The sequence below is a fragment of the Phacochoerus africanus genome, chromosome 16 (assembly GCF_016906955.1).
Source record: "Phacochoerus africanus isolate WHEZ1 chromosome 16, ROS_Pafr_v1, whole genome shotgun sequence".
NCBI lineage: Eukaryota > Metazoa > Chordata > Mammalia > Artiodactyla > Suidae > Phacochoerus > Phacochoerus africanus.
The window spans coordinates 5,971,194-5,985,503 of record NC_062559.1 but is presented as its reverse complement, the minus strand read 5'-3'; the positions used below and the strand labels follow the sequence as shown (position 1 = coordinate 5,985,503).

Sequence of the window (14,310 nt, the reverse complement as noted above, 5' to 3'; positions counted from 1 at the left end):
ACGAGCAGAGGGCTGTGGGTTTCCTGGGGACCCAGGCGAAAACAGTAGGATTGAGAGGAGGTGGCCTGTGAGACCTGCCTATGATCAAGGATTTCATGGTCAAAGCCGGGCTCCCATGTCCCCACACAGAATACCCTGGAAGTCTCTGCGACTCAAATAGCTGTGGCAAGAACCAAGCGGCCTCATGAAGACTCACCGTGGAGGGGTCTCGGGGAGGCAACCGGTGGGGTGGGCTCAGGGTCTGGACCCGCTTGGCGCACCACTCCTGGTTTCTGCAAACTTTTTTTTCTTTTTTTGGTCTTTTTAGGGCTGCACCCGTGACATGGAGGTTCGCAGGCTAGGGGTCCAATCTGAGCTGCAGCTGCCGGCCTACATCACAGCCGCAACAACGCAGGATCCTTAACCCACAGAGCAAGGCCAGTCCCCACCCCGCTTCTTCCTGGGGGTGTGGCCACTAGAGCTCCTGCTCTCCCTCCTCCGTGAACCTGACTCCAAATTCCGAAGGCAGCTATCAAAGTCCCTCTGTTACCTGTTTAATGGCGTGTCCTCCCCACCCCCATTAATTTGTTGGAGTCCGAACCTCCAACACTTCAGAATACGATTTTTTTTTCTGTCTTTTTAGGGCTACACCTGCAGCATATGGAAGTTCCCAGGCTAGGGGTCGAATCAGAGCTGTAGCCCACGGTCTACGCCACAGCCACAGCAATGCAGGATGCGAGCCGCATCTGCGACCTACACCACAGCTCACGGCAATGACGGATCCTTAACCCACAGAGCGAGGCCAGGAATTGAACATGCAACCGCATGGTTCCTAGTTGGAGTCGTTTCCTCTGTGCCAGGGTGGGAACTCCAGATTTTTTTTTTCTTTTTCCGGCCCCACCTGTGGCACATGGAAGTTCAGGGCGGGAGGTGGGGGGTGTTGAATGGGAGCTACAGCTGCTGGCCTACACCACAGCCCACGGGAACACCAGATCCTTAATCCACTGAGCAGGGCCAGGGATTGATCCCACATCCTCATGGATGATACGTTAGGTTCTAGCCCACTGAGCCACAGCAGGAACTCCCAGAACATGATCTTATTTGGAGCTAATCAGGTTCAGATGAGGTAGCTCTCTAGTGTGGCCCTAATCCAGTATGACAGGTGTCATAAAACTGGGGAGTCAGGACCCGAAGCCAGACACACACAGAGGGGAGACAGTGTGAGGGGACCCGGGTGGAAAACACCCGTCTACACTCCAAGGAGAGAGGCCTGGAGGGATCCTTGCCTCCCAGCCCTCAGAGGGCGCCAGAGCTGCCCTCCTCTTGAGCTCAGACTTGCAGCCTCCAGGATGTAAGAAAACCCGTCTCCACTGTTAAAGCCCCCAGTCTGGCTGTTTGGTTATGGCAGCTCCAGCAAATGACACTGCTCTTCCCTCTCCTCTGTGTCACTCGGCCTCCGCCCTCACATCCCCTGGTTTTCCCAAAGCCACTCAATGCGGGGCCCTCAGAACAATGTGCCGATGAGCCCAACACAGGGCACAACCTGGGCCAGAAGACCTGAGTTTGAGTCTTTATTCCACCTACTGACAGGAGGGCAAGAGGGCCAAGGTCTCTGAGCCTCAGTCTCTTCATCTTTCAAAATGGGCATCGCATCATCTCGCCCCCTCCCTGCGTTACTGTGAACAGCAAAAGAGAAACGAGAGGACACAGGTGAAAATGCTCTTTAAGTCATAGAGGACTAATGAAGTTACTGCTGTTATTAATTAAATTATTTTTTTTAGGGCCGCACCTGCAGCATATGGACGTTCCCAGGCTAGGGGTCAAATTGGAGCTGAAGCTGCCAACCTACCCCACCGCCACAGGAACGCGGATCCGAGCCACATCTGTGACCTATGCCACACCTTGTGGTAATGCTGGTTCTTTAACCCACTGAGCGAAGCCAGAGATCGAACCTGAATCCTCATGGATACTAGTCAGGTTCTTAACCTGCAGAGCCACAGTGGGAACTCCAGTTACCATTGTTATCAATGCATCCATCACTCTTTGGTAAGCACACATCCCTCTTTGGACTTGTCCTGAACTTTCTGTCCATTAAAAACTTGATTCTCTTTCTCCTTTTGATGATGCCAAAACACATCCCCAGCCTACACGTGTCGAGTTGCCTTTTTGAACTCAAGAATATTCATCTTGTGAGAACTAGCCCGTTATTCCAGCTTGAGAGCTTTTGGATCTCAATTTTCTTATCTAGTATATTTACCATCCTGTCCAGCTGGGCATCTTTCATAAATCCAGTGACAATAACCTTCTGTCCTCATCCAAGCCTTCATGGAAAGAGGCACCAGGACAAAGCCCTCTTGCCAAATGATCCATACCCTTTGGGATTGGTCTTTGATTGGCAGCAGATACATTCAATGCTACTAATATCCAGGGATATGCTGGAGTGTCATGTTGGTAGTTTAAAATCAGCTACGGTGGGAGTATTTATACCATGGAAATGAGCAAATGATGCGAATCAGATTTCAGCTCCCCCTTCCCACCCCGTCAAGAGTTAGCTGTTAAATGCTCAGCACACCACTGCATTCAGGCCAAGTGCATGTGTCAGACTGAAGATACTAGGAGAGACTTTGTCAAAAGCCTCCAAATTAACACCTATGTCTTTACGGAGCTTAAGAGCCTAACAAACTGTTCAATATTCATAATATAACTTGGTTCTTTCAACATCCCAGGAAGTTAAAGGGGTGGATGGTACTAATGGACCCATTTTAAAGATGAGGAACCCAAGGTTAATGACTGACTCAGAGCCTGACTGGTGTTGAAAGGGTCAAACACCCATGTTCTGATCTCAAGGTCAATATTCTTTTCTGCTCCCCATCTGACTGCTCCCCTGTTGGTTGTTAAAAGCACCCTGAATTGCAGTTCCCATTGTTGCTCCGCAGGTTAGGAACCCAGGATAGTGTCCGTGAGGATGTGGGTTCGATCCCTGGCCTCACTCAGTGGGTTAAGGATCAGCATTGCCGCAAGCTGACCTGTGGTGCAGGTCACAGGTGTGGCTCAGATCTGATGTGGCTGTTGCTGTGGTGTAGACCCTAGCTGCAGCTCTGATTCAACCCCTACCCCAGGAACTTCCATATGCCACAGGTGTGGTGGGAAAAAAAAAAAGCATTTAAATAAATAAAGCATAAAGAAGCGCCCTGGATTCCCTCAGCGGCCACTGCTCTGGGTTTGAAACTCAGACACGTGGAGAGAGGGAACCTCCAAGAGCCTCGGCCCTTTCCATTAGCAGCACTTCTCTGAGGATTTTTTTTTTTTTTTTTTTTTTGGTGGAGGCGTGGAACTCAGTTCCCAGACCAGGGGTTGAACCCAGACGACAGTAGTGAAAGCACCAAATCCTAACCACTAGACCACCAGGGAACTCCACACCTCTGAGGATTGATGAGCAATGCTTTTCAACGTGGGGCCCAACCTCTACTTGGGAGACTCTTCACAAGCATTTTTTTTTTTTTTGGTTTTTTGCTTTTCAGGGCCGCACCAGCGGCATATGGAGGTCCCCAGGCTAGGGGTCTAATCAGAGCTATAGCCACAGCAACACCACCACCAGATCCAAGCTGCATCTGCAATCTACACCCCAGCTCACGGCAACGCCGGATCCTTAACCCACTGAGCAAGGCCAGGGATCAAACCCACAACCTCACAGTTTCTAGCCGGATTCATTTCCACTGTGCCACAGTGGGAACTCTTGTTTTTTTTTTTGGCCATGCCCGCAGCCTGACGAAGTTCCTAGGCCAAGAATGGAACCTGCACCACAGCAGCGACCCGTGCCACTGCAGCAACAATACCGGATCCTCAACCCGCTGTGCCACAAGAGAACTCCAGCTTCTCTTCCTAAAAGTGGTGGCAATAATTAAAAAAAAAAAAAAGTAGTGACAATGCTATAACATTTACCTCACGGTGTGGTGGTGAGGCCACATCCGTTAAACCTGTAAAATTCTTCAAACTCGCAGTAAGCCCTCTATCCACACTGGCTGCTATTACTCTGACCGCAACACTCCCCTCTTTCCCTTCCTGGAGGGCTGCAGTCTTGACAGATGGGGTGTATTTTTGAAAGAGTGTCTAAGAAAAGTTTTCTCCTGAAGGAACAGGCCTGGTAAAATGGGGGACAGGGCGGTAAAATCGGGGCTCAGAGGGGAAACTGAGGCAAGAAAAAGCAAAAGCCGGATGATGCTTCTGCTGGTGGGGAGGGGTGGAGGTGGGGGTGTAGACAGAGCTGGAGCTCAGGCCCCCTCCCCTGCTGGCAGGACCCTCTCCCCCACCCCCTCCCTCCTGCAGCCCCCTCCAAGCGCACCCACCTGGGCCCCTGCTGCTGATCCAGCTGCTCAGACCAGACTGGTGACAGGGCTCTTTCCCTGGGCTGCACTGGTTTACTGCTTTTTTTTTTTTTTTTCCAACTAAAAACTTCATTAAAGGCCAAGAAGGCAGGGCTCTCAGGCCTGCAGATTGCATCATGCTGGACAGAGAGCGGAGAGCCGCTGCTGGAAAGATGGAGAAGCTTCCCAAGGTAACGCTGGATCTGAGTTCTCAGAACCGGGGCCACAGCTGACCTCTGCCCCTGCAGGCCGTAAGCCCTGGGGCTTCTCGCTGACTCCAGCCTTCAGGAGACAATAGTGCCAGTGAGGACAGCGGGCTGGGCTGGAGCCAACGGAGCCACGGGTCACCCGGCCAGCGCTGAGGTTCTAGAGGTGTCACCTGGAGCAGGGACGGCGCCGAGCATCCCATTTGGACCCACGCAGTGACCCGCTGCATGACGCCTTGTGCAGAGTGGCCGTGATCAGCGCCCCACCGAACACAGACGCGGTCCCGTCTTACACAGGAGACCCCCAGGGAGCTAAGCGCCTCTGCCCTGGTCAGCCAGCAGCTCAGGCCGCACGCACCCTCTGAGAAGGCCAGGGGGCTCCGCCACCTCCAGCTCTCCCAGTGCGTCTGAGCTGGCTGCACAGGCCCCCGGGGAAGGGGCATCGCAAGAGGCCAGAGCTGGAGGTCCCCGAGAGCAGACACGTGTCCGGCGTGTGGGAGACCAGCCTCCACGTGTCCGGAGGCGGTCACATGTCACGGGAGCAGAAAGAGGTTCACTCTCTAGCTCTGAGGGCAAGACCAAGGTCACAGGAAGGAAGCGCCTCCGTCCCCACAAGGACAGCTGAAGCGGGGATGAACTTCCTCCATCACGGCGACCAGGTCCTGCGGCCGTGGGCCAAGGGCACCTGTAAAGCGCAGCCCAGGGGTCAGCAGGTCAAGATGGGCAGGCAAGAAGGGCTCCCCTTGGATCATGGGGGTACAGAGAGCAGGGTCCACAGTGCGAAGGGATCTCAGGCTCCTCGGAGGAGCAGAGTGACCTTCTCTCCCCTGCAGCCTCATCCATCTGCTCATTCACTCACAAAATATTTTGCGGAACTGTGCTAACAAGACAAGTGCAGTCTGGGCCTTTAAGGAGCACGATGATGAAATATTCACATACAAGACCTAAGAAGGGAGAACTTTACACCCCGAGGTGGGAGGAAGAGTCCCTGAAAGAAGTGGTATTTAAGTCAAGACTTGAATGATGAGCATATGCAGGCAGGTGAAAGGAGCTGGAAGGGTGTTGTAGGCAAAGGAACAGCGTACGTGAAGCCCTCAAGGAAACGGAGGACACAGGGGATCAGGCCGTGTTGGAAGAAGCCCATGTGGCTACTCTGGGGGGTTGGGGTTGGGGGGAGGGGGCCAGACCCAGTGCAGGGCCCCAGTTGTCATCCAGGCAGGAGACAATAGCAACATGGACAAGTGTGGGGACGATGTGATTGAGATGTAACCAGGAAATAACATCAAATAAAACGATGGTCCCCAGAGAGAGAGAAGGAAGGGGTGGAGTCAAAGGTCACTTCCGGGTCTGAACTTAAGCTTCAGGGGCCAGCAAGGTGGATGGTCCCGACCCCACCATGAAGGGGACTCTGCTCTCTTGTCTTCGTGTGTTTGCAAGGAAGCATCTACTCTATTCTTCAGGAGTGAAGTTTCTGGAAAATCCTCCACAGCCTCACCCCACCCCACTTCCCCTTGGGTCTAACGGGGTGGTGAGGGTCTGACACCGTCCGGACAAGTCCCTCTCCTGGGGGAGGTGGAAGGAAGTCGGGGCTGTTCCCTGTGATCTGCCTTCCCCTTCAGGGGTGTCTGCTGAGAGAGGCAGCCAGTCCTCCTGCACCAGGTCAGGGGGGGTCTGCCACCAGGTCAGGGGGGGTCTGCCTTCTACATCTGGGCCTGAGGTTCATGCTTCTTTCTTCAGTCTGGCTTTCCCTGCCATGAAGTTGATAAATCCCTGCCATCTGTGTCTGTCTCTCAGTGGGTTCAGGTCCTGGGGGTAAGGTGTGTGACTGGCCCCTCCCTGTACCCAAGTTCACCTGTTGGGCACACATGCTGATCAAGGCCTTTCTTTTCTTTTTTTTTTCCTTTTTTTTTTTTGCTCTTTCTTGGGCCGCTCCCACAGCATGTGGAGGTTCCCAGGCTAGAGGTCAAATCAGAGCTGTAGCCTCCGGCCTACGCCAGAGCCACAGCAACGTGGGATCCAAGCAGCGTCTGCAACCTACACCACAGCTCACGGCAACGCCAGATCCTTAGCCCACTGAGCAAGGCCAGGGACGGAACCCGCAACCTCATGGTTCCTAGTCGGATTCGTCAACCACTGCGCCACGACAGGAACTCCAAGGCCTTTATTTTCTTATGAGGATAATAACACTCTCGCCCTGAGAATGTGACTCTGTGCTTGATTCCTGATTTTATTTATTTAGTCTTTTCATCTTTAAGGCCGTACCCGTGGCATGTGGAGGTTCCCAGACTAGGGGTTGATTCGAGATGTAGCCGCCAGCCTACACCACAGCCACAGCAATGCAGGATCCGAGCCGTGTCTGACCTACACCATAGCTCATGGCAACACCAGATCCTTAACCCACTGAGCAAAGCCAGAGATCGAACCCACATCCTAATGGATCCTAGTCGGGTTCGTTAACCGCTAAGCCACGATGGGAACTCTGATTTCTGATTTAATTTTATTTAACTTATTTATTTTTTGGTCTTCTTGTCTCTTTTTTAGGGCCACCCCCCACAGCACGTGGAGGTTCCCAGGCTAGGCATCCAATCGGAGCTGCAGCTGCCGGCCTACACCACAGCCATAGCAACTTGGGATGTGAGCCGCGTCTGCGACCTACACCACAGCTCAGGGCAACGCTGGATCTTTAACCCACTGAGCGAGGCCAGGAATCGAACCTGCATCCTCATGGATGCTAGTCAGTTTCGCTAACCACTGAGCCACGAAGGGAACTCCGATTCCTGATTTTATTTATTTATTTAATTTATTTTTATTAATTTATTTTTGTCTTTTTGCCTTTTCTAGGGCCACTTCCCGCAGCATATGGAGGTTCCCAGGCTAGGGGTCGAATCGGAGCTGTAGCCGCCAGCCTGCGCCAGAGCCACAGCAACGCGGGATCCGAGCCGCGTCTGCGACCTACACCACAGCTCACGGCAACGCCGGATCCTTAACCCACTAAGCAAGGCCAGGGACTGAACCTGCAACCTCATAGTTCCTAGTTGGATTCGTTAACTACTGAGTCATGACGGGAACTCCGATTGCTGATTTTAAAGAAAACTTTCCTGCTGCCTGATAGTCACTGGAAACTTTGTTGTAAGTACTAACAGGCAACGCAGTCTTTGAGTTGTTTTAAATTTTTATCTTTGAACTGAGCACGGTCAGCATGATATTCCATCACCCCTTGGCTTAGCCCCAGGAAGCTGCTGTGGAGCTGCTGAGGCCATCACTTAACTTGTCATCACATAGGAGGGACTTCTCGGGGTCTCAGGACCAGAAGTCCCAGTCTTTGGGGGCAAATGGTCTGATTTTCATCTTCTAGGCAGTGTAACTGGCTCCTGCTCCCTGATCGCGGGCAGGGGCCTGGGACTCATGGTCTGCGCATCGTCCACTAACCTCAGCCTTGGTTACAGAGACTTCCTAGCTCTCCGTCCCAAATGCCTCTCCCTGTGTGTCTGCAAACTACCTCCGGCTATTCTGGAATGAGACTTCTCCCGCATCTTCTCTCTCCTCCCCTCCCGGCGTGCTGTCCTTACTCCAAGCCCCAGAATGTTCTTTAGTCTGGAAAGAAGGCTAACATGGGAGATGACCCAAGTTTGTAAATTCCAGTCAAAGGGCCACACACTCCTGAGGTACTTTCTCAAGTTTCCTGGGAGTAAGTTCAGGTCACAGAGAAACGGGTTTCACGGCCTAGGAAGCTGATGAAACAGGGGGCCGGGCTGAAGTGCGCAGCTGCTCTCCCGCAGGGTCCCTGGTGAGTTTCCGAGGGCCTGCACATCCCGCACCGGCACAGGGCACCATGGGCACAGCCAAAGTCTCCCTCAGCGGAGCGCCCGCCACAAGCAGGCCAGCAATTCAAGAGAGCTGGGAATCCAGCCACGACGGAGGGCCGCTGGCTCATCCCACACTGCTTCCCCTGTGACACCTCCCCTCCGCCCCGTGACACCTCCAGCTCATTACTTCTGCCACTTAACGCTCACTAACGACAAGCTCTCACTTGCAATCAGACCGCGGGCACGAGGGCCAAAGACAGCCTCCAGCTGTGCCACGCCTGGCCCGTGCCGTCTAGACACCAGCGCGGGCCTGTCAGCATCAAAATGACAGCATGTGCCCCAGCCCCCGAGTGTCAAAGCCGGCTCCCGCCTGCCGCAGTACATGCTGAGTGAAGGCCGATTTTATGTTAATGTGACTCCAACATAAAACGCCAGAAACTTCCCCCAGCACCTCGCTGCCTTCATCACACGGTGAGGTCAGGACTCCCGGCTCCCCAGGAATCCTGGACGGAACCCTCGAGTCACCTCATGACTGGGGCCCCTCGGGGGACCAGGGGTCACTCCCAAGCTCCCATCTTCCCAAGCCTCCCCTCCCCCACTGCCCGGCCCTTCCTATAGGCCAGCTCCTTCAGGCAAGGCCTGGCACAGCCCAGGGCACCCACCTTCTGCCCCTGGGGAGACCCTCACGGCTTATCAGTGCCCCTCAAATCAGCCATGATTTATGAGAACTCATCACGTGGGCCCGGTTCTGGTGGACCCTCCAGGGACCCCCGCTACCTCCCCATCAGCCTCCCCATTTGACCTGGCCTCCACCTTCAGTGCCCCCTGAGGTTTAGAGCTGCCCAGGAAGAAGGGATTTAGTGCCCTGCTGCCACCTTGTCTCTAAGAGTCTGCATTTCAAAACCAAGCCAAGGAACACGTGAGCTTAATCCACACAGGGCAGTGGTCAGGCTGTGGGGTGGTGGGCAGCACCTCTGTCTGGGGGCCCTGACCAACGACGGCACAACTCAAGTGTTTCTGTGGCGACCAGCACCAGTGATGGGGCTCTCTGCCGTCCAGTGCTGTGCCACCTCTGGCCTGGCAGTGCCCCCCAGCAGCCAGCGCCCTGTACTGAAGCGCCCTGGGCACCACCTGCCCAGAGGAGTGCCAGGCAGAGAGGGGGCGGGGCTGCCCTCGCCTTCAGAGCAGCCTTGGCAGGGAGCCAGTTCCCTTCTCCTTCTGCGGAGGGGAGAGAAGCTGGCACACACTCTCAGGCTCCAGGGCACCAGCCTGCCCCTCCTCCTGGTTCTCCGAAAGCCCACTTCGAACTGCCCCTAGGAAGGGCCTTCCTGGTGTTTCCCTGAGGCCTGAATCACGCCAGGGCACTTTCTGCTGGACTGCCAGCCCTGTCAGCAGGGCCTGAGTCCCTCATACCTCCAGGTGACAGCTCCCGATCTGTTGCCAGATGACTCCCCCCCAGTGAGGTGACCAGAGTGCTGGGGTGGGGGGGTGCGCTGGACAGGCCAAGCTCAGCCCAGATGGCATGTCTCGGACCCAGCTCCACCCTCACGCAGATGAATGGGGCTCTGGGCCAGGTGGCCGTTCCACACGGTGCCTCAGCGCTTCCTTCTGCACCAGGGGCCCCGACAGGGGACTAGCCAGGCTGTCTCCTCTCACGCTGCCTGCCGGGAGTTGGCGCGCTCACTACGGGCCTGAGAGCCAGCACCTCTGAGCCGGAGGCCTGCCTGGTGGCAGTGCAAGGCCAGCTCCACCAGAGGCCCTGCCACAGGACGCCACCCCTCCTGCCTGGAACGAACCCCTGTCTGGGTCCCAGAAAGCTTTCGGATGTTCGCCATAGCAGGTTTGGGGGTAGGTTTCTAGAGCCCAAGTTGTGCCAGGATCAGCGGTTTCCTCCCAGCTGTGTGCTGGGTGTGTGTGTGTGTGTGTGTGTGTGTGCGCGCACTTGCACACAGGTGAGGGGCGAGAAGGCGTGTGTCTGGGTGTCCGTGGGGAGGACATGGAACAAGCCAGAGGAGGCTCACTTGTCCCTGGCTCCGACTGGCTTCAAGAGGCAGGACCCAGGGACAGTGGAAAGTGAGGGGACCCTGAGCAAGAGGGGGGGCCGGTGTGGAGGGGGCTGCCAGCAGGGCCTGGGCAGAGGTTCCAATTGGGGGAAGGGATGAGAAGAGGCCCTGCCACAGATCCAGCTCGGGGCAGAAGGGCCAAGAGGGGGCCCGGGGGTAGGACCAGAGGCTGAGAGCCAGTGACTCTCAGTGGAACCCCGAGGCTCCTGCTCCAGGGCTGGCGGGGGTGGGGTGGGGGGAGGGCAGCAGCGCCTACCTGTACCACGGCGGGTGGGTGCTGAAGGCCTGGAGTCATAGGTGGCAGGGTCCTGCAGCGGGGGAGTCATCCAGTGCCCCCTCGGTGCCCGGGCCCAGAGCCTACCGTGCCTGCAGCACCAAGGGCCATTCTGGGGGGGATCTGAAAGGAGAGGGCAGTGGGAGGGACCGGCCAGACCCCGAGCCCCAGAGCCAGACTCACAAGGGCCTGCTGTGTGGACCAGCTCCATGACAAGGTCTGAGGAAGGCAGGAGGCGCGTAGGAAGGGAGCAGGGGGCGGGCTGGGCCAGCCTGGCTGGGTGGCACAAGGAAGGGCAGCGTGACTGCAGGAAGCAGTCAGAGACCAAGGCCTACAGGTCAGGCCTGGAAGGATGCGAGTCAAGGAGCTGGCAGAGCCCAGGCCCTGGCAGAGGCAGCACCTTTGGGGGTCCTGTCAAGAGTGGAGGAGAGAGCCGGGCACTGGGGGGGGGGAAGGGCATGACTGGCAGCCAGGATGGGACCTGGATGACTTCTGGAGCTCAAGGATGTCCCAAGGGACAGCTAGGGGTGGGTGGCAATAGAGCCAACCCGCTCTGTAGTCTGCCCAGCTGACAGTGGGCCCTCCCTGTGTGCCCAGCCTTCGTGGTCACCCCCTGCCAGGGCAGGAAGGCGGTGGGCTAGGGTCAGAACCCAACTTGTGGGCAGACAGCAGGTTGGGGGACGAGGAGGGAGCAGTGTGGTAGGGATGGGCTTGGGGGGCTTGGGAGCAGTTCAGGGGCATGTGCTGGGGGTGTTGGCCAGAAGGTGACTCTGAGAAGGGTGAGGAGGCAGGGGAGGCAGTGAGAGGAGGGAGATGCCAAGAGGGGAGGATGTTACCAGCCTGGGGCGGGGGAGGAGGTACCTGGCAGGAAGAGGGACAATCTGAATGGGGGAGAGGTGTCGGGCAAGAGGAGGCCAAGGGGAAAGGAGGAAGGGGCACAAGTGAGGGAAGGAGGGGCCAGGCAGGGGGGAGGGAGAGGGCCAGGCAGGGGGGAGAGGGGAGAGACAGGCAGGGGGAGGGGGAGGAGGAGGGCAGGGGAGGGGGAAGGGCCAGGCAGGGGTGGGGTGGGGGGGCCAGGCATGGGGGAGGGGAGGAGATGCCAGGTAGGGAGGGGGTGGGGAGGAAAGCTCCAGTCAGGAGCAGGGCAGGAAAGTGCTGGGCAGGGAGGAGGGGATAGGCCGTTGGGGACAAGTAGGTACAAGGCAGTTGGGGAGGAGGGAAGGTGCCAGACACGAGGGAGGAGAGGAAGGTACCAGGCAGGAGAGTGCCAGGCAAAGGGAAAAGGGGGGAATGCAGGGGAGGGGGAGAGGGGAGGGACCAGGTAAGGGGAGGAGGGAAAGAAGCCGGGCGAGGCGTGGAGGGGAAAGAATCAGAGAGGAGGCTGGATGGGAGTTTGCCAGTCAGGGAAGAGGTGCAAGAAAGGGAGTGGGGGGAGGTGCCAGGCGGGGCGGTGGGGCGAGGGGAGTCAGGAGTGGGGGGAGAGATCAGGAAAGGAGAGCGGGGGGAGCCAGGCAGGGAGAAGGGGGTGCCAGGTAAGAGGAAGATGCCAGGAAGGGGTAAGAAGGGAGGTGCCAGGCAGAGGGAGAACAGGGAAATGCCAGGCAAGGGAGGGGGGGAGGAAACGCCAGACGGGGGGGGGGGGCGGTGAGGGATGCCAGGCAGGCGGGAGGAGAGGAGGTACCAGGCGGGGGGGAGGAGGGATGCCAGGCAAAGGAAGGAGGGGTGATGCCAGTAGAGGCAAGACGGGTACTGCCAAGCAGGGAAGGCCGGGGCGCCGGCGCAGCGCGGCCGGGCGGCGTCTCCTCCAAGGGCCTGGGGTGCCGCGCGGCGCGGGTCGCTCACCTGCTCCCCCGGGACCCCGGCCCGGAGCGCGGTCGCTCGCTCCCTGCTCGGCGCTCGGCTCGGCCCGGCGCCTGCGCCGCTGCTGCCGGGAGCGGGGGAGGCGCAGGGAGCGTCTGCAAAGAGCGAGGAGCTTAATAATGAGTTAGGGATCAGAGCAGGCAGCGTCGCCCCATCCATCCGAATGTGCGATCGCCACGCTTGGAGCACCGCGGCGCGCACTGGCCGGGCCCATTGTGATGTTCATTTAGTCAGTGCACAGATGTGCCTTCGTCTGTAGATGCGCCTCGGCGCCCGCGGATTCACATAGACCTTCAGAGGGTCCGATGTGACCGCAGACATTATGCGCATGGGACCACAGACACACAGACACACACACTCTCAGTGGGGAGAGGGCCCCGGTTCCACTCCAGGTTCAAGGACAGGCTCCGACGGATGCCCCCGCCCCGCCATGCACGTACACGCTCCTGGTCTAATCTGTGTCCCTCCGGGCTGTACTACCGATTCCGCGGGGAAGCTGGCCCCGGAGAAGCCCTTCCTGGACTTGCAGCCAGAGGAACCGCTCTGGTCACTCCGCAGGCTCTCTGTCTCTGTGAATCTGACTACTCTTGAGTACTTCATACAAATGAAATCATTCTGTATTTGCCCTTTGGCGACTGGCTTATTTCACTGAGCATAATGGCCTTGAGCTTCATCCATGCTGTAACATGTGTCAGAAATTCCATCCTTTTAAGGAGAAGATTCCTGTTGTCTGCATATGTGCAACGCACAGATGTATATATGCCACTTTTTTTTTTTTAAGTCTTTCTGGGCAGCACCTGTGGCATATGGAGGTTCCCAGGCTAGGGGTGGAATTGGAGCTGCAGCTGCAAGCCTACACCACAGCCACAGCAATTTGTAATCTGAGCTGAGTCTGCCACCTACACCACAGCTCACAGCAATGCTGGATCCTTAGCCCACAGAGCGAGCGAGGCCAGGGATTGAACCTGCATCCTCATGGATACTAGTGGGGTTCATTACCACTGAGCCACGCGGGGAACTCTTGCATACCACATTTTGTTGATCCATTTGAAACTGACAGTATTAATGGCCTGAACCTAGCCAGAACACAGATTGGGGCTTGAACCCATGTTTTAAATGAGCACTCACCTGAGGTCTGGACTCACTGAGGTTCAGGTTCTTTATGCCTCCGTGCAGAAGGAATTCAGCGAGAGACAAAGTGATAGCCAAGAAATAGATTTATTAGGATAGGACGCTTGTGAGGGATGCCAGCAGGCAGGCAAGGAAGCTCTGCCCTAAGAATCAGGTGGGCTACAGCTTTATCATCCAGGGGGAGTGGGGGTCGGAAAAGCCCGCCTCTTCCTTTCTGGGAGTAGCAGCTCCTCCTGGGTATCCAGAAAGGTGTGTATTCAAATCCTCAGACGGTCGGTCCTCAGACTCCTGCCCTTGGTCTGAATCTGAACGAAGCCCTCACCCCATCCCCCACCCAACGACCTGAGGCAATTCTCGCACCTCCACCTGTCAAGCAAGCCTGCCCGGTGTGGACGGCTTTCTTGAACTGACAGTGGTCTCCCGGCAGCCCCCAGGTTTCCCTCTTAATCTGTGATCCCCTACCGGGGCTTCCACAAGCACCTGTGCCTACGGGGTCCTATCACGTTCATCTCCCTCCCGTGTTGTGCATTTCTTCTTCGAGCCCCTAGCGCTCTCTTCCTGGCACTGAACTAGGCTGGGGGGGGGGGGGCGGGGGCGGAATGTGAGCTGTCCATGGGCCAGACGGGG

The 14,310-nt window shown here is 56.9% G+C and overlaps 1 protein-coding gene across 1 annotated transcript in view; it reads right to left on the bottom strand.

Moving 5' to 3' along the window:
* Positions 1 to 12,611, bottom strand: part of SMARCD3 (SWI/SNF related, matrix associated, actin dependent regulator of chromatin, subfamily d, member 3) — a 30,453-nt gene extending 17,842 nt beyond the window's left edge. Inside the window, exons 1-2 of the mRNA XM_047763894.1 lie at positions 12,535 to 12,611; positions 10,675 to 10,815 (exon numbers count right to left, since the gene is read on the bottom strand). Of these exons, the coding sequence (XP_047619850.1) occupies positions 10,675 to 10,713 (39 nt within the window). The 5' untranslated portion in view covers positions 10,714 to 10,815; positions 12,535 to 12,611. The remainder of the gene's footprint in view (positions 1 to 10,674; positions 10,816 to 12,534) is intronic.
* Between the last annotated feature and the right edge of the window lie 1,699 nt (positions 12,612 to 14,310).